General features: G+C 41.5%; 1 protein-coding gene across 1 annotated transcript; it reads right to left on the bottom strand.

The window, feature by feature from the left end:
* Positions 1 to 1,883: 1,883 nt before the first annotated feature.
* On the bottom strand, positions 1,884 to 26,117 carry LOC139322873 (uncharacterized). Its single transcript, XM_070952121.1, has 8 exons — positions 26,068 to 26,117; positions 16,121 to 18,996; positions 14,639 to 15,637; positions 13,887 to 14,155; positions 11,662 to 13,136; positions 6,120 to 6,546; positions 2,918 to 3,809; positions 1,884 to 2,512 (listed from the first exon to the last, which is right to left on the bottom strand). The coding sequence occupies exons 1-8, from the start codon at positions 26,115 to 26,117 to the stop codon at positions 1,884 to 1,886; spliced, it is 7,617 nt and encodes a 2,538-aa protein (XP_070808222.1).
* Positions 26,118 to 26,367: the final 250 nt, after the last annotated feature.

Genomic DNA, 26,367 nt, shown 5'->3' with positions numbered 1-26,367 from the left:
TGTAATGCTCTCTACATGGGGCTCCCCTTGAAAAGCACTTGGAGGCTCCAACTGGTCCAGAATGCGGCCGCGCGGGTGGTTATGGGCGCAACTCGTTGTGCCCACGTGACACCCCTCCTGCGCGAGCTGCACTGGCTCCGAGTGGTCTTCCGGGTGCAATTCAAGGTGTTGGTTACCACCTTTAAAGTGCTCCATGGCATAGGACCCGGGTACCTTCGAGACCGTCTTCTGCCACCAATAGCCTCCCACCAGCCAGTCCGCTCCCACAGAGAGGGTCTCCTCAGGGTGCCATTGGCCAAGTTATGTTGGCTGGCGACACCCAGGGGGAGGGCCTTCTCTGTGGGAACCCCAACCCTGTGGAATGAACTGCCCCCGGAAATACGTAAGATCTCCGACCTCCAGGTGTTTCGCTGCGCACTGAAGACCCTGTTGTTCCGCCAGGCCAGGCTATCAACATAATAATTTTAAATTGGGGTATTTTAAATTTCTGGGGTTTTAAATTGAGCCAAATTTATTTAATTATTTTAAATTTCAATTGTTGTTTTGTCTTGTGTTTTTTAAATAGGCTGTACTCCGCCCTGAGTCCTTCGGGAGAAGGGCGGTATAGAAATAAAATTATTATTATTATTATTATTATTATTATTATTATTATTATTATTATTATTATTATTATTATTATTATTATTATTTCCTAACCATTTTTAATGACAGCTACGAGATGTGTGCTGTGGAAATCAGATAATTAATTGGTGGTAAACAGCAACAATAAATTAACATAGTGTGTACCTAATTTCTATCACCTAGTGGTTGTATGAATGTTTGCAGCACAAATCTGATATCCCTACCATTATGAATGTTGAACTTTATGATCTTTTCAAAAGAGTTTGAACTGGTTATTTTGATCTTTGGTTTGGTGGCTGAAAGAAATACAAGCTTTCTGTATACGGGCAATAGTTCCTATCGGTAGAGAATTGTTTCAGTTTAATGATTCCAATAGTTGAAAAGAATTCTGTTCTTGATAAACTGAGCTTTGAAAATCAGATGAGGAAGTGCTTACTTGATTATATGGAATGTATGGATAATGTTTTCACTAAATATGAATTTTAATTATTGTTATGCATTTAGACAATACTACATTTCTCTGCCAGTAATATCTAATCACAAATTGGAATTAATGGAGGTATCCATTAGTGGCTGGAATATTGCAAAAAGGACCTGGAAAGCATCCTGCACCAACCTGCAACCCTCGTGCATGTGCCCAGTCCTCCCTGCTAATGTGCGTGTGTGTGCCCCGCATGCGCCCCTCCCCCTGCGCGGCAGAGACTCAAAGACCAGCTGGCCAGCAGGAGCTTGGCTGGGGCAACGGCTGGCATGCCCGCAGAGAGGTCCCTGCGTGCCACAGGTCATCATCACGGCCTTAAGATAATGTGCATAATAATCTGGGCCTCGTGGCTCAGCAGACTAATAGCATTGTGATTAACACCAGCTGTCTGCAATTACTATAAGTTCGAATCTCCTCAGGCTCAAGGTTGACTAAGCCTTCCATCCTTTCTAAGGTAGGTAAATTGAGGACCCAGTTTGTAGGGGCAATAAGCTGACTTTGTATAAATATACTAAAGTATGAAGGCTATTGCTTAACGCATTGTAAGCCGCCCTGAGTCTCCGGAGAAGGGCGGCATATAAATCAAATTAAAAAAAAAAAAAAACTAAAAGAGTCTGCTAAAATAGACCGGAATATATTGTATATTTAATTTTCAGTAGTTGGCTCTCCAAAACAAAATCCAACCGTAGCAATAAGTCTTCAGAGCAAACATTCAACTCAAGCACAGTAACCTAAGGGCTTTCTTTTTTCAGAAAGATCAGATTTCCCCTATATTGCGACTTCAGGGAAAAGATTCATCTCTTGAAGAGTCTGTATCATGAAAATGGCTAGATTCTCTCGCAGAATCCAGTGTTTCTCCTGATGGCTCCTCTTCCGCTTCCTCTGACATTTGCTCAATGTAACTTTGGGTTAGCTCGTCTTCAAACTCATGATGAGCATCATTAGATACATTGCTGGCAGTTCCTGATTCTTCGGCTGCACCCTCCACTTCTTCTAAGACCAGATCGAAGAGGGATCGACGAGAAGCTGTTGATCTTCTTCCTCTCAATTTGACCCTTGGAGAAAAATAAATCGCAGCCATTGGCCTGTTGGTCTTTGGCGTGGACATACAAATTCCCTCTGGTTTGTCCTCATCCAGTTCATCTATTAATTCATCATTTTCCTCTTCCTCATCCAAAACAATAATTGCACGACGCTTCTTTTTCCACAGCCCAAAACTGTCTCTACTATCACATGGACCGTTGGAATCGTCCATGACCACAGAGCCCTCTGCACCATTGCTAGTCTGGAGGCTTCTGTGACTCCCATGTTCTCTCCCAATTGATTCAGTTGCAGAGCTACAGTAGCTATCCAAACTCAGCTGAAATCCTACATTTTCTGTCTCCTTTAATGAAATGTCTTTTTCTGCGAAGTCCTGCAGCAGTTTCATGTGGACATCTTTAAGCTCATTTCTTGCTTCTGGAGATGGATCACAAAAGGTCATTTTGGATTCAGAGTTTACACTGCCTTCGATAGATAATGAAATAGCTTGGAGAAGAGGAGATACAACATTTAGACTCTTGTTTTGCTCATCTGCTCGCAGTCTGATTGGTTGATATTCTTTGTTTTTGAAGTGCAGAACATCGTTGTCATCGTCGCTTGTAAGATCAATAACTTCATTAATGACGACAGGACTAATAAATACAGGTGGGGTAACCATGGGAGTTGGAGATTTCTTCATGGATGGAATGGGTGATGCCACAACTGTTGGGTTTGTCCTTTCAGACATGGATGGCCCAAGAGTGTCACCTGGTGAAGACTTGGATGGTTTTGTTTTTGGCTGGGTGGATGATTCTATATCTCTTAGCGATGCTCCTTCAGATGTGTTTGTGATATTTCTCCTGTGCTGATAGTGAGAGGAAATATCAAGAGACTTGAATTGCGTAGTTTCTCTCGTGTCAGATTTTTGCAATGTGATGCTTTCTGTCATTTTGCTAACTATGGTCTCAAGTGGTGCCACAGCATCTAGTTCCTTAATTTCGCAGGCATCTCCATGAAGAACATCAAGTGACATGTCAGCCTGAGTTTGGTGCATGCCACCATCTGAAGGGTACACAATGGAGTCCTGCAGCAGTTTCATCTGGACATCTTTAAGCTCATTTCTTGTTTCTGGAGATGGATTGCAAGAGATCATTTTGGATTCAGAGTTGACACTGCCTTCGATAGATAATGAAATAGCTTGGAGAAGGGAACATACAACATTTAGACTCTCGTTTTGCTCATCTGCTTGCAGTCTGGTTGATTGATACTCTTTGTTTTTGAAGTGCAGAACTTCCGTATTGATTGTATGCAAAACCAGTTGCTCATCATCCTTATCCTGGGCAGGCAGTTCAGAGATTGCACTGGATTCAGGACTGTAGTCCTCCTTGTTAGATATTGAATAAGTCTGAAAAGGGGACACAAGACCTGTCCCGGGCTTTAGTTCACACGCTTGGAAGCTGGGAAATTGCTGTTCTTTCTCCTCAGAAGGCAAAGCATCTTCCGTATTAGAAATAATCTGAAGTATTTGCTCATCCACGTCTTCAAGAACCAGACTGGTTATTATAGAGTTCAAATTGGCCATATCACTAACAACATCATTGTCATCGTCGCTTGTAAGATCAATAACTTCATTACTGACGACAGGACTAATAAATACAGGTGGGATAACCATGGGAGTTGGAGATGTCTTCATGGATGGAATGGGTGATGCCACAACTGTTGGGTTTGTCCTTTCGGACATGGATGGCCCCAGAGGGCCACCTGATGAAGACCTGGATGGTTTTGTTTTTGGCTGGGTAGATGAGTCTATATCTCTTACCCATGTTCCTTCAGTCGTGTTTCTGGTATTTCTCATCTGCTGAGAGGAAATATCAAGAGACTTGAACTGTGCAGTTTCTTTCACATCAGACTTCCGCAATGTGATGCCTTCTGTCATTTTGCTAAGCATGGTCTCCTGTGGTGCCACAGCATCTAGTTCCTTAATTTCGCAGGCATCTGCATAAAGCCAATCAAGTGACATGTCAGCCTGAGTTTGGTGCATGTCATCATCAGGATACGCAATTGAGTCTTGCAGCAGTTTCATCTGGAGATCTTTACTTCCTGCTTCTTCGGCTGCACCCTCCACTTCTTCCAAGACCAGATCGAAGAGGGATCGACGAGAAGCTGTTGATCTTCTTCCACTCAATTTGACCCTTGGAGAAAAATAAATCGCAGCCATTGGCCTGTTGGTCTTTGGCATGGACATACAAATTCCCTCTGGCTTGTCCTCATCCAGTTCATCTATTAATTCATCATTTTTCTCTTCCTCATCCGAAACAATAATTGCAGGACGCTTTTTTTTCCACAGCCCAAAACTGTCTCTAGTATCACATGGACCGTTGGAATCATCCATGACCACAGAGCCCTCTGCACCATTGCTAGTCTGGAGGCTTCTGTGACTCCCATGTTCTCTCCCAATTGATTCAGTTGCAGAGCTACAATAGCTAACCAATCTCAGCTGGAATCCTTCATTTACTGTCTTCTTTAATGACATGTCTTTTTCTGCAAAGTCCTGCAGCAGTTTCATGTGGACATCTTTAAGCTCATTTCTTGCTTCTGGAGATGGATCACAAAAGATCATTTTGGATTCAGAGTTTACACTGCCTTCGATAGATAATGAAATAGCTTGGAGAAGAGGAGATACCACATTTAGACTCTCGTTTTGCTCATCTGCTCGCAGTCTGATTGGTTGATATTCTTTGTTTTTGAAGTGCAGAACATCGTTGTCATCGTCGCTTGTAAGATCAATAACTTCATTATTGACGACAGGACTAATAAATACAGGTGGGGTAACCATGGGAGTTGGAGATTTCTTCATGGATGGAATGGGTGATGCCACAACTGTTGGGTTTGTCCTTTCGGACATGGATGGCCCCAGAGGACCACCTGATGAATACCTGGATGGTTTTGTTTTTGGCTGGGTGGATGATTCTATATCTCTTACCCATGTTCCTTCAGTCGTGTTTCTGGTATTTCTCATCTGCTGAGAGGAAATATCAAGAGACTTGAACTGTGCAGTTTCTCTCACATCAGACTTCTGCAATGTGATGCTTCCTGTCATTTTGCTAAGCATGGTCTCCTGTGGTGCCACAGCATCTAGTTCCTTAATTTCGCAGGCATCTGCATAAAGCCAATCAAGTGACATGTCAGCCTGAGTTTGGTGCATGTCATCATCAGGATACGCAATTGAGTCTTGCAGCAGTTTCATCTGGAGATCTTTACTTCCTGCTTCTTCGGCTGCACCCTCCACTTCTTCCAAGACCAGATCGAAGAGGGATCGATGAGAAGCTGTTGATCTTCTTCCACTCAGTTTGACCCTTGGAGAAAAATAAATCGCAGCCATTGGCCTGTTGGTCTTTGGCGTGGACATACAAATTCCCTTTGGCTTGTCCTCATCCAGTTCATCTATTAATTCATCATTTTCCTCTTCCTCATCCGAAACAATAATTGCAGGACGCTTCTTTTTCCACAGCCCAAAACTGTCTCTACTATCACATGGACCGTTGGAATCGTCCATGACCACAGAGCCCTCTGCACCATTGCTAGTCTGGAGGCTTCTGTGACTCCCATGTTCTCTCCCAATTGATTTAGTTGCAGAGCTACAATAGCTAACCAACCTCAGCTGGAATCCTTCATTTACTGTCTTCTTTAATGACATGTCTTTTTCTGCGAAGTCCTGCAGCAGTTTCATGTGGACATCTTTAAGCTCATTTCTTGCTTCTGGAGATGGATCACAAAAGATCATTTTGGATTCAGAGTTTACACTGCCTTCGATAGATAATGAAATAGCTTGGAGAAGAGGAGATACCACATTTAGACTCTCGTTTTGCTCATCTGCTCGCAGTCTGATTGGTTGATATTCTTTGTTTTTGAAGTGCAGAACATCGTTGTCATCGTCGCTTGTAAGATCAATAACTTCATTATTGACGACAGGACTAATAAATACAGGTGGGGTAACCATGGGAGTTGGAGATTTCTTCATGGATGGAATGGGTGATGCCACAACTGTTGGGTTTGTCCTTTCAGAAATGGATGGCCCAAGAGTGTCACCTGGTGAAGACTTGGATGGTTTTGTTTTTGGCTGGGTGGATGATTCTATATCTCTTACCCATGTTCCTTCAGTCGTGTTTCTGGTATTTCTCATCTGCTGAGAGGAAATATCAAGAGACTTGAACTGTGCAGTTTCTCTCACATCAGACTTCTGCAATGTGATGCTTCCTGTCATTTTGCTAAGCATGGTCTCCTGTGGTGCCACAGCATCTAGTTCCTTAATTTCGCAGGCATCTGCATAAAGCCAATCAAGTGACATGTCAGCCTGAGTTTGGTGCATGTCATCATCAGGATACACAATTGAGTCTTGCAGCAGTTTCATCTGGAGATCTTTACTTCCTGCTTCTTCGGCTGCACCCTCCACTTCTTCCAAGACCAGATCGAAGAGGGATCGATGAGAAGCTGTTGATCTTCTTCCACTCAGTTTGACCCTTGGAGAAAAATAAATCGCAGCCATTGGCCTGTTGGTCTTTGGCGTGGACATACAAATTCCCTTTGGCTTGTCCTCATCCAGTTAATCTATTAATTCATCATTTTCCTCTTCCTCATCCGAAACAATAATTGCAGGACGCTTCTTTTTCCACAGCCCAAAACTGTCTCTACTATCACATGGACCGTTGGAATCGTCCATGACCACAGAGCCCTCTGCACCATTGCTAGTCTGGAGGCTTCTGTGACTCCCATGTTCTCTCCCAATTGATTTAGTTGCAGAGCTACAATAGCTAACCAACCTCAGCTGGAATCCTTCATTTACTGTCTTCTTTAATGACATGTCTTTTTCTGCAAAGTCCTGCAGCAGTTTCATGTGGACATCTTTAAGCTCATTTCTTGCTTCTGGAGATGGATCACAAAAGATCATTTTGGATTCAGAGTTTACACTGCCTTCGATAGATAATGAAATAGCTTGGAGAAGAGGAGATACCACATTTAGACTCTCGTTTTGCTCATCTGCTCGCAGTCTGATTGGTTGATATTCTTTGTTTTTGAAGTGCAGAACATCGTTGTCATCGTCGCTTGTAAGATCAATAACTTCATTATTGACGACAGGACTAATAAATACAGGTGGGGTAACCATGGGAGTTGGAGATTTCTTCATGGATGGAATGGGTGATGCCACAACTGTTGGGTTTGTCCTTTCAGAAATGGATGGCCCAAGAGTGTCACCTGGTGAAGACTTGGATGGTTTTGTTTTTGGCTGGGTGGATGATTCTATATCTCTTACCCATGTTCCTTCAGTCGTGTTTCTGGTATTTCTCATCTGCTGAGAGGAAATATCAAGAGACTTGAACTGTGCAGTTTCTCTCACATCAGACTTCTGCAATGTGATGCTTCCTGTCATTTTGCTAAGCATGGTCTCCTGTGGTGCCACAGCATCTAGTTCCTTAATTTCGCAGGCATCTGCATAAAGCCAATCAAGTGACATGTCAGCCTGAGTTTGGTGCATGTCATCATCAGGATACGCAATTGAGTCTTGCAGCAGTTTCATCTGGAGATCTTTACTTCCTGCTTCTTCGGCTGCACCCTCCACTTCTTCCAAGACCAGATCGAAGAGGGATCGAGGAGAAGCTGTTGATCTTCTTCCACTCAGTTTGACCCTTGGAGAAAAATAAATCGCAGCCATTGGCCTGTTGGTCTTTGGCGTAGACATACAAATTCCCTCTGGCTTGTCCTCATCCAGTTCATCTATTAATTCATCATTTTCCTCTTCCTCATCCGAAACAATAATTGCAGGACGCTTCTTTTTCCACAGCCCAAAACTGTCTCTACTATCACATGGACCGTTGGAATCGTCCATGACCACAGAGCCCTCTGCACCATTGCTAGTCTGGAGGCTTCTGTGACTCCCATGTTCTCTCCCAATTGATTCAGTTGCAGAGCTACAGTAGCTAACCAACCTCAGCTGGAATCCTTCATTTACTGTCTTCTTTAACGACATGTCTTTTTCTGCAAAGTCCTGCAGCAGTTTCATGTGGACATCTTTAAGCTCATTTCTTGCTTCTGGAGATGGATCACAAAAGATCATTTTGGATTCAGAGTTTACACTGCCTTCGATAGATAATGAAATAGCTTGGAGAAGAGGAGATACCACATTTAGACTCTCGTTTTGCTCATCTGCTCGCAGTCTGATTGGTTGATATTCTTTGTTTTTGAAGTGCAGAACATCGTTGTCATCGTCGCTTGTAAGATCAATAACTTCATTATTGACGACAGGACTAATAAATACAGGTGGGGTAACCATGGGAGTTGGAGATTTCTTCATGGATGGAATGGGTGATGCCACAACTGTTGGGTTTGTCCTTTCGGACATGGATGGCCCCAGAGGACCACCTGATGAATACCTGGATGGTTTTGTTTTTGGCTGGGTAGATGAGTCTATATCTCTTACCCATGTTCCTTCAGTCGTGTTTCTGGTATTTCTCATCTGCTGAGAGGAAATATCAAGAGACTTGAACTGTGCAGTTTCTCTCACATCAGACTTCTGCAATGTGATGCTTCCTGTCATTTTGCTAAGCATGGTCTCCTGTGGTGCAACAGCATCTAGTTCCTTAATTTCGCAGGCATCTGCATAAAGCCAATCAAGTGACATGTCAGCCTGAGTTTGGTGCATGTCATCATCAGGATACGCAATTGAGTCTTGCAGCAGTTTCATCTGGAGATCTTTACTTCCTGCTTCTTCGGCTGCACCCTCCACTTCTTCCAAGACCAGATCGAAGAGGGATCGAGAAGCTGTTGATCTTCTTCCACTCAGTTTGACCCTTGGAGAAAAATAAATCGCAGCCATTGGCCTGTTGGTCTTTGGCGTAGACATACAAATTCCCTCTGGCTTGTCCTCATCCAGTTCATCTATTAATTCATCATTTTCCTCTTCCTCATCCGAAACAATAATTGCAGGACGCTTCTTTTTCCACAGCCCAAAACTGTCTCTACTATCACATGGACCGTTGGAATCGTCCATGACCACAGAGCCCTCTGCACCATTGCTAGTCTGGAGGCTTCTGTGACTCCCATGTTCTCTCCCAATTGATTCAGTTGCAGAGCTACAGTAGCTAACCAACCTCAGCTGGAATCCTTCATTTACTGTCTTCTTTAACGACATGTCTTTTTCTGCAAAGTCCTGCAGCAGTTTCATGTGGACATCTTTAAGCTCATTTCTTGCTTCTGGAGATGGCTCACAAAAGATCATTTTGGATTCAGAGTTTACACTGCCTTCGATAGATAATGAAATAGCTTGGAGAAGAGGAGATACCACATTTAGACTCTCGTTTTGCTCATCTGCTCGCAGTCTGATTGGTTGATATTCTTTGTTTTTGAAGTGCAGAACATCGTTGTCATCGTCGCTTGTAAGATCAATAACTTCATTATTGACGACAGGACTAATAAATACAGGTGGGGTAACCATGGGAGTTGGAGATTTCTTCATGGATGGAATGGGTGATGCCACAACTGTTGGGTTTGTCCTTTCGGACATGGATGGCCCCAGAGGACCACCTGATGAATACCTGGATGGTTTTGTTTTTGGCTGGGTAGATGAGTCTATATCTCTTACCCATGTTCCTTCAGTCGTGTTTCTGGTATTTCTCATCTGCTGAGAGGAAATATCAAGAGACTTGAACTGTGCAGTTTCTCTCACATCAGACTTCTGCAATGTGATGCTTCCTGTCATTTTGCTAAGCATGGTCTCCTGTGGTACCACAGCATCTAGTTCCTTAATTTCGCAGGCATATACAGGAAGACAATCAAGTGACATGTCAGCCTGAGTTTGGGGCATGTCATCATCAGGATACGCAATTGAGTCTTGCAGCAGTTTCATCTGGAGATCTTTACTTCCTGCTTCTTCGGCTGCACCCTCCACTTCTTCCAAAACCAGATCGAAGAGGGATCGACGAGAAGCTGTTGATCTTCTTCCACTCAGTTTGACCCTTGGAGAAAAATAAATCGCAGCCATTGGCCTGTTGGTCTTTGGCGTGGACATACAAATTCCCTTTGGCTTGTCCTCATCCAGTTCATCTATTAATTCATCATTTTCCTCTTCCTCATCCGAAACAATAATTGCAGGACGCTTCTTTTTCCACAGCCCAAAACTGTCTCTAATATCACATGGACCGTTGGAATCGTCCATGACCACAGAGCCCTCTGCACCATTGCTAGTCTGGAGGCTTCTGTGACTCCCATGTTCTCTCCCAATTGATTCAGTTGCAGAGCTACAGTAGCTAACCAACCTCAGCTGGAATCCTTCATTTACTGTCTTCTTTAATGACATGTCTTTTTCTGCGAAGTCCTGCAACAGTTTCATGTGGACATCTTTAAGCTCATTTCTTGCTTCTGGAGATGGCTCACAAAAGATCATTTTGGATTCAGAGTTGACACTGCCTTCGATAGATAATGAAATAGCTTGGAGAAGAGGAGATACCACATTTAGACTCTCGTTTTGCTCATCTGCTCGCAGTCTGATTGGTTGATATTCTTTGTTTTTGAAGTGCAGAACATCGTTGTCATCATCGCTTGTAAGATCAATAACTTCATTATTGACGACAGGACTAATAAATACAGGTGGGGTAACCATGGGAGTTGGAGATTTCTTCATGGATGGAATGGGTGATGCCACAACTGTTGGGTTTGTCCTTTCGGACATGGATGGCCCCAGAGGACCACCTGATGAATACCTGGATGGTTTTGTTTTTGGCTGGGTAGATGAGTCTATATCTCTTACCCATGTTCCTTCAGTCGTGTTTCTGGTATTTCTCATCTGCTGAGAGGAAATATCAAGAGACTTGAACTGTGCAGTTTCTCTCACATCAGACTTCTGCAATGTGATGCTTCCTGTCATTTTGCTAAGCATGGTCTCCTGTGGTACCACAGCATCTAGTTCCTTAATTTCGCAGGCATATACAGGAAGACAATCAAGTGACATGTCAGCCTGAGTTTGGGGCATGTCATCATCAGGATACGCAATTGAGTCTTGCAGCAGTTTCATCTGGAGATCTTTACTTCCTGCTTCTTCGGCTGCACCCTCCACTTCTTCCAAAACCAGATCGAAGAGGGATCGACGAGAAGCTGTTGATCTTCTTCCACTCAGTTTGACCCTTGGAGAAAAATAAATCGCAGCCATTGGCCTGTTGGTCTTTGGCGTGGACATACAAATTCCCTTTGGCTTGTCCTCATCCAGTTCATCTATTAATTCATCATTTTCCTCTTCCTCATCCGAAACAATAATTGCAGGACGCTTCTTTTTCCACAGCCCAAAACTGTCTCTACTATCACATGGACCGTTGGAATCGTCCATGACCACAGAGCCCTCTGCACCATTGCTAGTCTGGAGGCTTCTGTGACTCCCATGTTCTCTCCCAATTGATTCAGTTGCAGAGCTACAGTAGCTAACCAACCTCAGCTGGAATCCTTCATTTACTGTCTTCTTTAATGACATGTCTTTTTCTGCGAAGTCCTGCAACAGTTTCATGTGGACATCTTTAAGCTCATTTCTTGCTTCTGGAGATGGCTCACAAAAGATCATTTTGGATTCAGAGTTGACACTGCCTTCGATAGATAATGAAATAGCTTGGAGAAGAGGAGATACTACATTTAGACTCTCGTTTTGCTCATCTGCTTGCAGTCTGATTGGTTGATATTCTTTGTTTTTGAAGTGCAGAACTTCCGTATTGATTGTATGGAAAACCAGTTGCTCATCATCCTTATCCTGGGCAGGCAGTTCAGAGATTGCACTCGATTCAGGACTGTAGTTCTCCTTGTTAGATACTGGATGAGTCTGAAAAGGGGACACAGGCCCTGTCCCAGGCTTTAGTTCACACGCTTGGAAGCTGGGAAATTGCTGTTGTTTCTCCTCAGAAGGCAAAGTATCTTCCATATTAGAAATAATCTGAAGTATTTGCTCAACATCCACGTCTTCAAGAACCAGACTGGTCATTATAGAGCTCAAATTGACCATATCACTAACAACATCGTTGTCATCGTCGCTTGTAAGATCAATAACTTTGTTACTGAGTACAGGACTAATAAATACAGGTGGGATAGCCACAGGCATTGGAAGAGGAGTTGGTGATTTAATCATGGATGGAATGGGTGATGCCACAACTGTTGGGTTTGTCCTTTCGGACATGGATGGCCCCAGAGGGCCACCTGATGAAGACCTGGATGGTTTTGTTTTTGGCTGGGTAGATGAGTCTATATCTCTTACCCATGTTCCTTCAGTCGTGTTTCTGGTATTCCTCATCTGCTGAGAGGAAATATCTTGAGATTTGAACTGTGCAGTTTTTCTCACATCAGACTTCCGCAATGTGATGCTTTCTGTCATTTTGCTAAGCATGGTCTCCTGTGGTGCCACAGCATCTAGTTCCTTAATAGCGCAGGCATCTGCATGAAGACAACCAAGTGACATGTCAGCCTGAGTTTGGTGCATGTCATCATCAGGATACACAATTGAGTCTTGCAGCAGTTTCATCTGGAGATCTTTACTTCCTGCTTCTTCGGCTGCCCCCTCCACTTTTTCCAAGACCAGATCGAAGAGGGATCGACGAGAAGCTGTTGATCTTCTTCCACTCAGTTTGACCCTTGGAGAAAAATAAATCGCAGCCATTGGCCTGTTGGTCTTTGGCGTGGACATACAAATTCCCTTTGGCTTGTCCTCATCCAGTTCATCTATTAATTCATCATTTTCCTCTTCCACATCCGAAACAATAATTGCAGGACGCTTCTTTTTCCACAGCCCAAAACTGTCTCTACTATCACATGGACCGTTGGAATCGTCCATGACCACAGAGCCCTCTGCACCATTGCTAGTCTGGAGGCTTCTGTGACTCCCATGTTCTCTCCCAATTGATTCAGTTGCAGAGCTACAGTAGCTAACCAACTTCAGCTGGAATCCTTCATTTACTGTCTTCTTTAATGACATGTCTTTTTCTGCGAAGTCCTGCAGCAGTTTCATGTGGACATCTTTAAGCTCATTTCTTGCTTCTGGAGATAGCTCACAAAAGATCATTTTGGATTCAGAGTTGACACTGCCTTCGATAGATAATGAAATAGCTTGGAGAAGAGGAGATACTACATTTAGACTCTCGTTTTGCTCATCTGCTTGCAGTCTGATTGGTTGATATTCTTTGTTTTTGAAGTGCAGAACTTCCGTATTGATTGTATGGAAAACCAGTTGCTCATCATCCTTATCCTGGGCATGCAGTTCAGAGATTGCGCTGAATTCAGGACTGTAGTTCTCCTTGTTAGATACTGGATGAGTCTGAAAAGGGGAAACAGGCCCTGTCCCAGGCTTTAGTTCACACGCTTGGAAGCTGGGAAATTGCTGTTCTTTCTCCTCAGAAGGCAAAGCATCTTCCATATTAGAAATAATCTGAAGTATTTGCTCAACATCCATGTCTTCAAGAACCAGACTGGTCATTATAGAGCTCAAATTGACCATATCACTAACAACATCGTTGTCATCGTCGCTTGTAAGATCAATAACTTTGTTATTGAGTACAGGACTAATAAATACAGGTGGGATAGCCACAGGCATTGGAAGAGGAGTTGGTGATTTAATCATGGATGGAATGGGTGATGCCACAACTGTTGGGTTTGTCCTTTCGGACATGGATGGCCCCAGAGGGCCACCTGATGAAGACCTGGATGGTTTTGTTTTTGGCTGGGTAGATGAGTCTATATCTCTTACCCATGTTCCTTCAGTCGTGTTTCTGGTATTCCTCATCTGCTGAGAGGAAATATCAAGAGACTTGAACTGTGCAGTTTCTCTCACATCAGACTTCCGCAATGTGATGCTTTCTGTCATTTTGCTAAGCATGGTCTCCTGTGGTGCCACAGCATCTAGTTCCTTAATTGCACAGGCATCTGCATGAAGACAACCAAGTGACATGTCAGCCTGAGTTTGGTGCATGTCATCATCAGGATACACAATTGAGTCTTGCAGCAGTTTCATCTGGAGATCTTTACTTCCTGCTTCTTCGGCTGCCCCCTCCACTTTTTCCAAGACCAGATCGAAGAGGGATCGACGAGAAGCTGTTGATCTTCTTCCTCTCAATTTGACCCTTGGAGAAAAATACATTGCAGCCATTGGCCTGTTGGTCTTTGGCGTGGACATACAAATTCCCTCTGGCTTGTCCTCATCCAGTTCATCTATTAATTCATCATTTTCCTCTTCCTCATCCGAAACAATAATTGCAGGACGCTTCTTTTTCCACAGCCCAAAACTGTCTCTAGTATCACATGGACCGTTGGAATCGTCCATGACCACAGAGCCCTCTGCACCATTGCTAGTCTGGAGGCTTCTGTGACTCCCATGTTCTCTCCCAATTGATTCAGTTGCAGAGCTACAGTAGCTAACCAACTTCAGCTGGAATCCTTCGTTTACTGTCTTCTTTAATGACATGTCTTTTTCTGCAAAGTCCTGCAGCAGTTTCATGTGGACATCTTTAAGCTCATTTCTTGCTTCTGGAGATGGCTCACAAAAGATCATTTTGGATTCAGAGTTGACACTGCCTTCGATAGATAATGAAATAGCTTGGAGAAGAGGAGATACAACATTTACACTCTCGTTTTGCTCATCTGCTTGCAGTCTGATTGGTTGATATTCTTTGTTTTTGAAGTGCAGAACTTCCGTATTGATTGTATGGAAAACCAGTTGCTCATCATCCTTATCCTGGGCAGGCAGTTCAGAGATTGCACTGGATTGAGGACTGTAGTTCTCCTTGTTAGATATTGAATGAGTCTGAAAAGGGGACACAGGCCCTGTCCCAGGCTTTAGTTCACACGCTTGGAAGCTGGGAAATTGCTGTTGTTTCTCCTCAGAAGGCAAAGCATCTTCCATATTAGAAATAATCTGAAGTATTTGCTCAACATCCACGTCTTCAAGAACCAGACTGGTCATTATAGAGCTCAAATTGACCATATCACTAACAACATCGTTGTCATCGTCGCTTGTAAGATCAATAACTTTGTTACTGAGTACAGGACTAATAAATACAGGTGGGTTAAACACAGGCGTTGGAAGAGGAGTTGGTGATTTCTTCATGGATGGAATGGGTGATGCCACAACTGTTGGGTTTGTCCTTTCGGACATGGATGGCCCCAGAGGGCCACCTGATGAAGACCTGGATGGTTTTGTTTTTGGCTGGGTAGATGAGTCTATATCTCTTACCCATGTTCCTTCAGTCGTGTTTCTGGTATTTCTCATCTGTTGAGAGGAAATATCAAGAGACTTGAACTGTGCAGTTTCTCTCACATCAGACTTCTGCAATGTGATGCTTTCTGTCATTTTGCTAAGCATGGTCTCCTGTGGTGCCACAGCATCTAGTTCCTTAATTGCGCAGGCATCTGCATGAAGACAACCAAGTGACATGTCAGCCTGAGTTTGGTGCATGTCATCATCAGGATACACAATTGAGTCTTGCAGCAGTTTCATCTGGAGATCTTTACTTCCTGCTTCTTCGGCTGCACCCTCCACTTTTTCCAAGACCAGATCGAAGAGGGATCGTTGAGAAGCTGTTGATCTTCTTCCACTCAGTTTGACCCTTGGAGAAAAATAAATCGCAGCCATTGGCCTGTTGGTCTTTGGCGTGGACATACAAATTCCCTCTGGCTTGTCGTCATCCAGTTCATCTATTAATTCATCATTTTCCTCTTCCTCATCCGAAACAATAATTGCAGGACGCTTCTTTTTCCACAGCCCAAAACTGTCTCTACTATCACATGGACCGTTGGAATCGTCCATGACCACAGAGCCCTCTGCACCATTGCTAGTCTGGAGGCTTCTGTGACTCCCATGTTCTCTCCCAATTGATTCAGTTGCAGAGCTACAGTAGCTAACCAACCTCAGCTGGAATCCTTTGTTTACTGTCTCCTTTAATGACATGTCTTTTTCTGCAAAGTCCTGCAGCAGTTTCATGTGGACATCTTTAAGCTCATTTCTTGCTTCTGGAGATGGCTCACAAAAGATCATTTTGGATTCAGAGTTGACACTGCCTTTGATAGATAATGAAATAGCTTGGAGAAGAGGAGATACAAGATTTAGACTCTCGTTTTGCTCATCTGCTTGCAGTCTGATTGGTTGATATTCTTTGTTTTTGAAGTGCAGAACTTCCGTATTGATTGTATGGAAAACCAGTTGCTCATCATCCTTATCCTGGGCAGGCAGTTCAGAGATTGCACTGGATTCAGGACCGTAGTCCTCCTTGTTAGATATTGAATGAGTCTGAAAAGGGGACACAAGACTTGTCCCAGGCTTTAGTTCACACGCTTGGTAGCTGGGAAATTGCTGTTCTTTCTCCTCAGAAGGCAAAGCATCTTCCATATTAGAAATAATCTGAAGTATTTGCTCATCATCCACGTCTTCAACAACCAGACTGGTCATTTTAGAGCTCAAATTGACCATATCACTAACAACATCGTTGTCATCGTCGCTTGTAAGATCAATAACTTCATTACTGTGTACAGGACTAATAAATACAGGTGGGTTAAACACAGGCGTTGGAAGAGGAGTTGGTGATTTCTTCATGGATGGAATGGGTGATGCCACAACTGTTGGGTTTGTCCTTTCGGACATAGATGGTCCAAGAGTTTCACTTGGTGAAGACTTGGATGGTTTTGTTTTTGGCTGGGTGGATGAGTCTATATCTCTCAGCCATGCTCCTTCAGTCGTGTTTCTGATATTTCTCATGTGCTGGTCATTCAACTGAGATTCTAGTTGTACCAACTCTTGGGCTTTTTGGACTCTGTGTTCAATGTACCTGTGGGCTTCTTCATTTTCGGCTTCATCATCATGTGCTGTGTCACGTGTGTACATCAAATCATGGTCAGAAATGCCAAATATATCTAGCGCGTGGAGGTATGCAATGTGTTCATCCAACTCAGTGTCTGTTTTTCTTTGGGTGGCATGCAAGGACTGCAGTTGTAACTGTGTGGCCGAGCTTCGTGTGTCTTCCAATATGAACAACTCCTTTACCTCTTGCATAGTGAAATAGCGATAGGGATTTTTCTTATCGCCCGTACTTTGACGCATTAAGGAATCCTTGAAGACTTGCCTTCTATAAATCTTCTCTTCTACTGTCCCACAGGTAATCAGACGGTAGATTATGACATTCTCTTTTTGGCCAATCCTGTAAGCTCGGTCCACAGCTTGGGCATCTGTAGCTGGATTCCAGCTAGGATCAAAGATCACCACCCGGCTAGCAGCTGTTAAGGTTAAACCAACCCCACCAACTTGAGTAGTAAGCAAAAAGACAGAGTAGTCTCCATCTTTTTGAAACATGCCAATTCTCTTCTCTCGTTCTGCCAACTGAGTCACTGTCCCATCAACGCGCATGACCTTAAATCCCCTGTGAGTTAAGACGCGCTCTATAATGTCCAACATTTTTCGTGATAGGGAAAACACCAGAGTTCTATGTCCCTCATCTTGCAGTCTTTCCAGCAGCGCCACAAGGAAGCTCAACTTTCCAGACTGCTGAATCAGCATCTCATCAGAAACATGCCCAATGCTCCACTTCATGTCTGGGAGCTCACTGGGGTTTTTTTCAACAACATCTTGTTTACTATAATTGGATGCTTCCAGGCCTAGTTGACTACATGTTCGATTTGACAAGAGCCTTGGGTGATCACAGAGCTGCTTCAGGATATTCAGTTGAGCCAGTGGGGACCTTTTAGATGTCAACAGCTCCTTGATATGATCCAGAGATATAAAATTTCTATATATTTCCTCTTGTATGGGTGATAAGAATGCCCATATAATGAACTCGTTCTTTCGAGGAAGTGAAGGCATGGTGGGAGCAAGATCTTTGCTTTGATTTTCAGGAAGATGGTTTGGAAGTTCAGCCTTTTTCTTCTTCTGGAGCTCATCTTTAGTCCGTCTCAGAAAATATGGCTTTATGATGGACATCAGGTTTTCTGAGATTTTAAGTCCCAGAGCTTTCTCTCCAGGAGTGGCGTCTTTTGCCCTGGCTCTTGTGATGGGGTTCTCATATTCCATCCGAAAGGTCTTGCTGGTACCCAAAAGCGAGCCTTGACAAGCAAAATCAAAAAGAGCCCAAAGTTCTTTGAGATTGTTTTGAACCGGAGTCCCTGTGAGAAGGATGCGGTTTTTGGAAGAAATGGCATTCACAAATTTTGTCGTTTTGGCAGATGGAGTTTTGATTTTATGGGCTTCATCCAGAATGATATAGTCCCAAACAAACTCTTTCCCACCAAAGCTAGAAAGCTGCGGCCGGCTGTTGAGGAGCATCTGGTAGGTTGTGAGCAAGATGCCCTTTCTCCTCTGGATCCGCTCCAGAGACCTGTTACGTTCAGCTTTGTTGGTTCCATGAAAAACTTTCACTCGCAGGCCTGGGGTCCACTTGGCAAACTCTTTCACCCAGTTGTTAAGAAGGCTGGCTGGGAGAATCAGCAACACGGAACGGATGAGTTTTGCATCAAACATTCCGGAGAGGAACGTAATGACCTGAATGGTCTTCCCGAGTCCCATGTCATCTGCCAGGATGCCACCCTTCCTTCTGTCTCGATATAACTGGTACAAAAAAGCAACCCCTTCTCTCTGATAGTCAAAAAGCTTATCGTGCATTTCTCCGTACAGCATGAGTCCGCTCTGACACACATCCACAAAAATGCCATCGTCGTCCTCTTCCTCCTCCACAGCCAGAGAAGCTAGGGCTTCCTCCAACTTTTTAATGTTCGCGGTCAGCTTTTCACTGGAATGGATTTCAAGAGCCTGTTGGAACAATTGGATAGATGCTTCCAAGTTCCCACTTCGGGCCTCCTGCTTGGCTTGGGACACATATCTGTAAAATCAAAGAAATAAAGGGACAGTGGTACAGATCTATTCAAGCTATTTAGCTCTTGATCAGGTAGCCATACAATTCTGGGATTTGAAACTGGGCTGCTTACATATTGGTAGATGTATTTACCTTTAAACCACAGGCTCTCCTCGCTTTATTGGTTATACCAGAGGAGAGATTGTGTTTAAGATTAAGGTTAACTGTCCCATTTTGGGTAGACCAGGCTGCCATGATTAAAAAACCCACTCTTTCTGCAACATAAATGCCTTAGATTCGGAGGTGGGTAGTAGCAGTAGTAGTAGTGCTTATTTCTAGGCTAGTACAGGTAGTCCTTGACTTACATCAGTTGATTTACTGACTTAAAGTTACAATGGCATTGGAAAAAGTGACATGAACGTTTTTCAGACTTATGACCATTGCAGCTGTTCCCATGATCATGTGATTGAAATTCGGACGCTTTTCAACTGATTCCTCTTTATGATGGCTCAGGGTGGATTTGATTTAAATCGAGTTGATTTAAATCACAATTTAAATCATGATTTAAATCACTAGTAAAAAGGCTTGATTTAAATCAACTCGATTTAAATTATAATTTTTAAAGAGCAACTGTCATCTCTGCTACTTCTTTGACCTACTGTTGACTCACCGATAGTCCCAGTGTTGCAGAATATACAGCCTCATGCTACATAACTAAGCTCCATTTCATGCTGAATAAACTAAATTATTTATGTATCTTAAATAGAAAACTATCTTACGATAGATTTTTACCCCAAAAGTGTTTTATTTAAATAAATTAGATATAAATCAAAAAAATACGATTTAAATCAAAAAAATACGATTTAAATAAAAAAAATCTGATTTTTTTTATTTTTTTTAAAAAATTATTGATTTTTATCCACCCTGTGATGGCTGCAGTTTCTCGGATTTACGTTATCCCAGTTTGCGACCTTCTGATCAGCAAAGTCAATGGGGAAGCCAGATTCACTTAACAACCATGCTACTAACTAAACAACTGCAGTGATTCACTTAACAAATGTGGCAAGAAAAGTCATAAAATGGGGCAAAATTCATTTAACAACTGTCTTGTTTAGCAACAGAAATTTTGGGTTCAGCTGTGGTCATAAATTGAGGACTACCTGTATTAAAGCCATGTGAGCCTGCAAATCTGAAAAGTCCACACCTCCTCCTGGATTTTATATTATTCTCTTTCTCCTTCCTCCTGGACATGGGAGTTCTACTATCAGAGAAGTGCTGGTTGCAAAAGTGTTTCACTGTCTGAAGAAGACAGCTTGGCAAAATTATTCTCTACCTTCAGCAAAAGCTTTCAATAAGGCTTACTTCCAAATGATTGAGGATGCAGTTCCAAACGTAGCCTCCCTCTCGCTCTTTTTTTTTTTTTAAAGCAATAGATGCAGTCAAAGAAAACAGCAATGAAAGAAATAGGTTGAGGAGAAAAAAGTGGAGGAGTGGAACAAAAATGAGCAATTCAAATGTAACTAAAATTGGGAAAAGACCATCTTCCACACCAAAATCTGCAGCATCCATTCCATCGAATCAGAGATCAATACAAGAAATGTGGCATCAAGAAAAAATAATACTTTGCAAAAAGAAGTACAATCTGTGCTACAATCAATCCAAGAAGCAATTACGTCACATAAAGAGGAAACAAAAAGAAATCACAATGAGACGAAAGGCAACTGGGAGGAGATGAAGGAGCAAATCCACAATATGGATGCAAGATTAGGAAATTTTCAGCAAATGATAATAAAAAATGAGCAAAGAATACAGAAACGAGAGGACAAATCAGAAGAAGCAGAACAAAAGATGGGAGAAATAAACTGAAGACTGATACAAGCAAATAAAAATCTGGATGATACAGTCATTGTTTTAGTGATGGAAAAAGCAGCACATTTTTTAAAATTTCAGAACATACCGATATAATGAAGATCTCCCAGAACTGATTATAAAGGTGTTAGCTGGTGCCCAGAGATAGGGAAACAAGAGATTGGGGGGGGGGGAAGATAGATAAAATATTTAGAATCAACTCAAACTATGCAAGAAGACACAAGGTCCCTAGGGAGTGAGGGGCAAATGACATGGGTTTTGTTATTTGTTAACATAGTTCCTTTGTATTTTAATTTGATTTATTTTCTCTCTTTTAAAATAATGTTCAGATTAATTAGCTTTTAATATTCTTAAAGTGATAACAAGCTGGAGACTACCTCCAGATAAGAAAAGTTTGTTAGTACAACTTGGGGTCTAGCTTATGTCTTTCATGAACTCTAAACAACCTTTTCCCTTACAATTACACCCCTTGTGATGTCAGACTTCATTTTAATGAACATGTGTGATATTATGGATGCAAATATTTAACATGTTTGTTTACATGTAACTGATTTTCTATGCAAAGGGGAGGTTACTTTTATTCTGTCCAATCAACTTTCCTCTTGCGTTTTCTTTGTTGTGTTAACTATAAAAAGGAGTGAATATGGGGCTCAAGGTTCTCTCTTCCTTTTTTTTCATAGAGAGATCCTAATAAACTACTTATAAGTGATCTTCCGACTCAGTTGCTTATTGGGAAGGTAAACTGAGGCAGAAACTAGAGCCAGATTTGGCTTTCAGGAGGTACATGTGAGATTTGTGAAAAAATGAAGAGATGAAATATTGAGAAGTGTAAGAGATGACCCATTACAATATCAAGGAAAAGAGATTGTGCTTCTGAAACAGATCCCTAGAAGGATAAGAGACTCACAGAAGCAATATCAATTTTTGACTACTAAATTGATTGAAAGAGAAGATGGCTGATCCCAGAGAGAATTTTAGTGAATTGGGATGGTAAAAGATGCAGATTAGATTCTATAAATAAGGCAACAGAATTTTATGATAGCTATATAACCTTGCCTGAGGAGAAAGAAGCAAGGGCAAAAGAACAGGGACAGACAAGAACAACTAGAAGAATAAAACCAATATATAAATAAAAGAGATGGAGAAGGAAAGTGAAATGCTGCCAATGAACATAAACGGATTGAATTCTCCCCTCAAAAGGAAAAAAAATACACGATTACAAAAATTGAAAGTAGTGTTGGAAGAAATGTCTATCTGGGTTTGGTTCCAAGTGGGGAGAAAGACACTGGAAACATGGAGGCTCCTTGGAAAGCTGGTTTAATGGAGCAGAACCATGAAGCACATGGTCCTGGTGCAGCTGAACACATGGAGTGGAGAGAGAATGTTATTCATACCCTCTAAATTGGGGCTGAGTTTCTGTCTCCAAGAGCATGTTTCTCAATTTCTCATCCAGAGAAATATAATATTCTGTCTTTTTAATATTTCCTAAAATATTTCATTCTTCTAAGAGGGGTGGGTGCTAACTTTCTTCAGTAGACATAATTTGCCTCCAAGAAACCCATATAAAAAAAACAGCATTCTAAACTACTGGAATATCCAAAAATTGGGAAATTATATTTTTCATCAGTACAACAAAAGAAAAGGGGGGCAGCTTTTTATATTAAGGAAACAATAAATTCCAGACAAATTTATGGAGACGAAGGAGGATTTTAATGGTGGAAATAGTAATGAACCACAAACAGATACTCATGGTAGTAATATACACCCCAAATAAGAATTCTACCAAAAACTACATAAGATGATACTGGAAATGGAATATCAAAATATTTCCTAGGAGATTTTAATGCAATCGTAGATGCAAAACTAGACTACAGAAATAGTAAGAAGGGGGAAAAGGAAAGGAAAATACTTCCTAAGATTTTTTAACATGATAGAAGAAACTTGTATACAGGATGAGGAGAGAAATGAATGCCCTCCCACCCCAAAAAAAATCAATATACATTTTATTCAAACAGGCATAAATCATGGTCCAGAATTGATATGATATGGATGTTACGCGAATTCAGAACAAATTTATAGGAGATTGAGATAGAAACCAATATTTGGGCTGACCATAACCCCGATAAAATTAAGATGGAAAGGAGTAAAAAAAAACCTGACATGGACATTGAATCAATCTATATTAAAAGAGAAAGAATTTATACAAGCAATAGCAAAAGGAATGAATTTTTTCTTTAAAGAAAATAAGACACATCACAGCAAAATGTATGGGACACTGTGAAGGCATATATCAGGGCATTAGCTCTAACCTACATACTGAGAAAGAACAAGGAAAAAAAAACCAAAATCAAATGACGTTGAGAGAAGAATTCAAAAAACTTGAGCTAGAAGTACAGAGATCCACAAAAGAAAACTCTTAAAAATCAAATGGAAATAATAAAACATAAACTGAACTTGATAGAAAAGGAAGAATTGGCAGAACTAATCAAAAGAACAAAACAAAACAAACTGAAAAAAGAAAGAGATAAGAAATTGATTAGTAAACTATAAGACGAGAAAGGATGTATAATTTCAAAATGAAATTTAAAAAAAAATAATTGAAGAATTTTATGAAAAATTATATGATACAGAAAAAAATTCAGAGAAAATAATAACACAATACCTGGAAAGAGCTGAACTACCAAAAGTATGACAACATTAAAAATCTTAAATGAAAAGATAATGATGGAGTTGACGGAGCCGATAAAAAGACAAAAAAAAAAGAGGTTTATAAACACCTACAAGATAAATGTATGCTAGAGGTTTGTAATGAGGTAATGTCAGAGGCCAAAATATCAAACACTTGGACACAAGCAAATATTACCCTAATTCCAAAAGAAGACTCAGATCGGACACATGTAAAGAATTCTAGACCAATATCAATGCTGAATGCAGACTATAAAATATTCACATCAATAATGGCAGAGAGACTAAAAAGATTTTTAAATGAATTTATTCATTCGGATCAAAATGGATTTCTACCAAAAAGACAAATAAAAAACAATGTAAGGATTATCTTAGATACATTGGAATATTAAGAAATACATTCAGAAAAACACATGGCACTGGTCTTCTCAGATGACAAAGCGTTCGATAACCTAAATTGGCAATTTATGATGCAACAGTTAGATCGTATGGACTTTGGAGAGACATTTATAAAAATGATTACGACAATATATTATAGACAAACAGCAAAAGTTAATGGGGACTTTACAGAAAATTTTAATATAAAAAAAGGCACAAGACAAGGATGTCCATTATCCCCATTGTTATTTATATTAACATTGGAAGTATTAAACAAAAATATTAGAGAAGACTCAGAAATAAAAGGCATGGAAATAAAGAAGGAAAAATATAAATTACAAGCATTTGCGGACAACTTGATATTCATCATAGAAGAACCATTGCAAACTGGTCCTAAACTAATAAAAAGAAGAGAATAATATGGGGAAGTAGCAAGATTGAAAACAAATAAAGAAAAATTAAAATAATAGGTAAAATAGGTAAAATCTTACAGATAAACAAAAAATGAATTGGCAAAAAAGACAGATCTCCAGATAGTTGAAAAAGTTAAATATTTGGGAATATATCGAACAGGAAGATGTGCAACAATAAAAGAGGGTAACTATATTAAGCTATTGAATAAACAAAATGACTTGGAAAAAGAAAAATTTGCAACCATCAAGGTTAGGAAGAACAGCAACTATAAAAAGGAATATTTTACAAGGAATTGTTTTTCTTGTTTCAAACCATTCCTTTTTGATGAGCCAAACACAATAAATTTTGAAATTTCTTTCAAAAACGCTAGAAAGAAAGCTAGAATTAGACTGAAAATGTTGCAATAATGGAGGTTTTGGACTACCAGATTGGGAGTTATATTATCAAGCACGTGTACTGTACAAGATCAGGGTGTTGAATTATCATGGTGGCCACAAATGGAAACGCAACTGAGATATGATAAAGACGCTAAGATGGGAGTTCTACTATCAGAGAAGGGCTGATTGAAGTGTTCCACCGCCTCAAGAAGACAGCTTGGCAAAATTATTCTCTACCTTCAGCAAAAGCTTTCAACAAGGCTTACTTCCAAATGATTGAGGATGCAGTTCCAAACCTAACCTCCTTCTCACTCTAGATGCTTTTTTAAAGTAACAGATGCAGTCAGGGTTCTTCCCTGACATCATGAGCCAACAGGACTTTTGTCCTCAGAGTGCCTAAATTCCCGTCTTTTTTTAAGCCAGAGATGCCCAGAACTGGATGGGGAATTGGAGATCACTATTCCAAGCTGTGCTTTGCTTAGCCATATCTTGCAGAATAAATCACAGTTGGCTTGGTTCACCAAACACCAAAGGCAGTCAGTGGTTAAGGCACACTGGTCTAGGAACTTTGTCCATATAGGGGCTAAATTCACATCTTGTTCGAAGCGAGGGGTGCCCAGACCTGGATGGGGAATTCTGGCAGTTGAAGTCCACACGACTTAAAAAGTTCCCAAGGTTGGACCCGAATGTTATAAGCTGTGCTTTGCTTAGTTCTCTCTCTCTCTCTGAGCCCAAAACACCTCACACAATTGGTGTGGGGAAAATAGGAGGGGGAGCGCCTACGATGGGAAACGAAAGCTAAGAGATGGGGGGGAAACGAAAGCTAAGAGAGTGAGCGCAGAGTAGAGCTGGCATCCCAAGGTCCGATAGGAAGAATGTAACTGCATGCCAGACTATAAGCAGAGCGTCCATTTCCAAAAAAAACTTTATTGCTTTATTGTATTCTGCTTAACCTTTAAGTAAACTATACTTTCCTCACCAACCGGAGTCAAGGATCGTTCTTACTTAAAAGCCAGGAGCGGAGGCAGGACCGACATTCTCATTCTTTTCCCCCAAATAATTCTGCTGGTTTAAATCTTAGCCAGCTCCCATTGATAAAGGACCCCCTTAGTATTTATGGAGATTCTCAATCATTTGGTCACGGTTGTCCCAAAGCTGCTTTTCGTTTTCAAAGGAAAAAAATAAGAAAGTCTAGTTGCCTTTTGAAGAAAAGCACCTTTCGGGAGACTCTCTTAGCAGGGAAAAAAAAAAAAAGGAAGATGAATATAGGGATGTGGGATCCCCCACTCCTGCCAAGCCCCTGCACAAAGAAACGGCTTGCCAGGAGCAAATCAGGAGGCGCCCCTTCCCCACACCTGCACCCCTCGGGAAATACCTGCGGAACTCTTCTATTTGCTCCGGGTTCAAATCTGCAAGCTCCGCCATGCTTTCGCCCAAAGGCGCCCAAAACTATACGCGGCTTTCTGAATAGTTCAAATTTAAATCTGCGGGTGGAAGAAAAGAGGCGGAGTCCCCGAGTCTCATTCAGTCATTCTTCGGGACGGGTTGTTCGCTTGACACAAACAGATAGGCACCCTGGTTGCTATTGATTCGTTTATTTACAGAAAAATCGGGGCCACCAAAATAAGGCAGGGCGTCCAAGAAAAATGCATATCCCTTTTAAACCCGATGCTTT

This window comes from Pituophis catenifer, unplaced genomic scaffold (genome assembly GCF_029215685.1).
Source record: "Pituophis catenifer annectens isolate HBS135680 unplaced genomic scaffold, rPitCat1.0.hap2 SCAF_11, whole genome shotgun sequence".
Classification (NCBI taxonomy): Eukaryota; Metazoa; Chordata; class Lepidosauria; order Squamata; family Colubridae; genus Pituophis; species Pituophis catenifer.
Note: the sequence above shows the minus strand (reverse complement) of the source record. Positions and strands in the feature narration are given on the sequence as shown.

Coding starts and splice junctions, on each gene's coding strand:
- LOC139322873 (XM_070952121.1), bottom strand. CDS start 26,117: ATGGCGGAGCTTGCAGATTTGAACCCGGAGCAAATAGAAGAGTTCCGC. Junction 14,156..14,638: donor AAGAAATGAGCTTAAAGATG/TCCACATGAAAC, acceptor GAAGTAAAGATC/TCCAGATGAAACTGCTGCAA. Junction 3,810..6,119: donor AGAAATCTCCAACTCCCATG/GTTACCCCACCT, acceptor CCATCCATGAAG/ACATCTCCAACTCCCATGGT.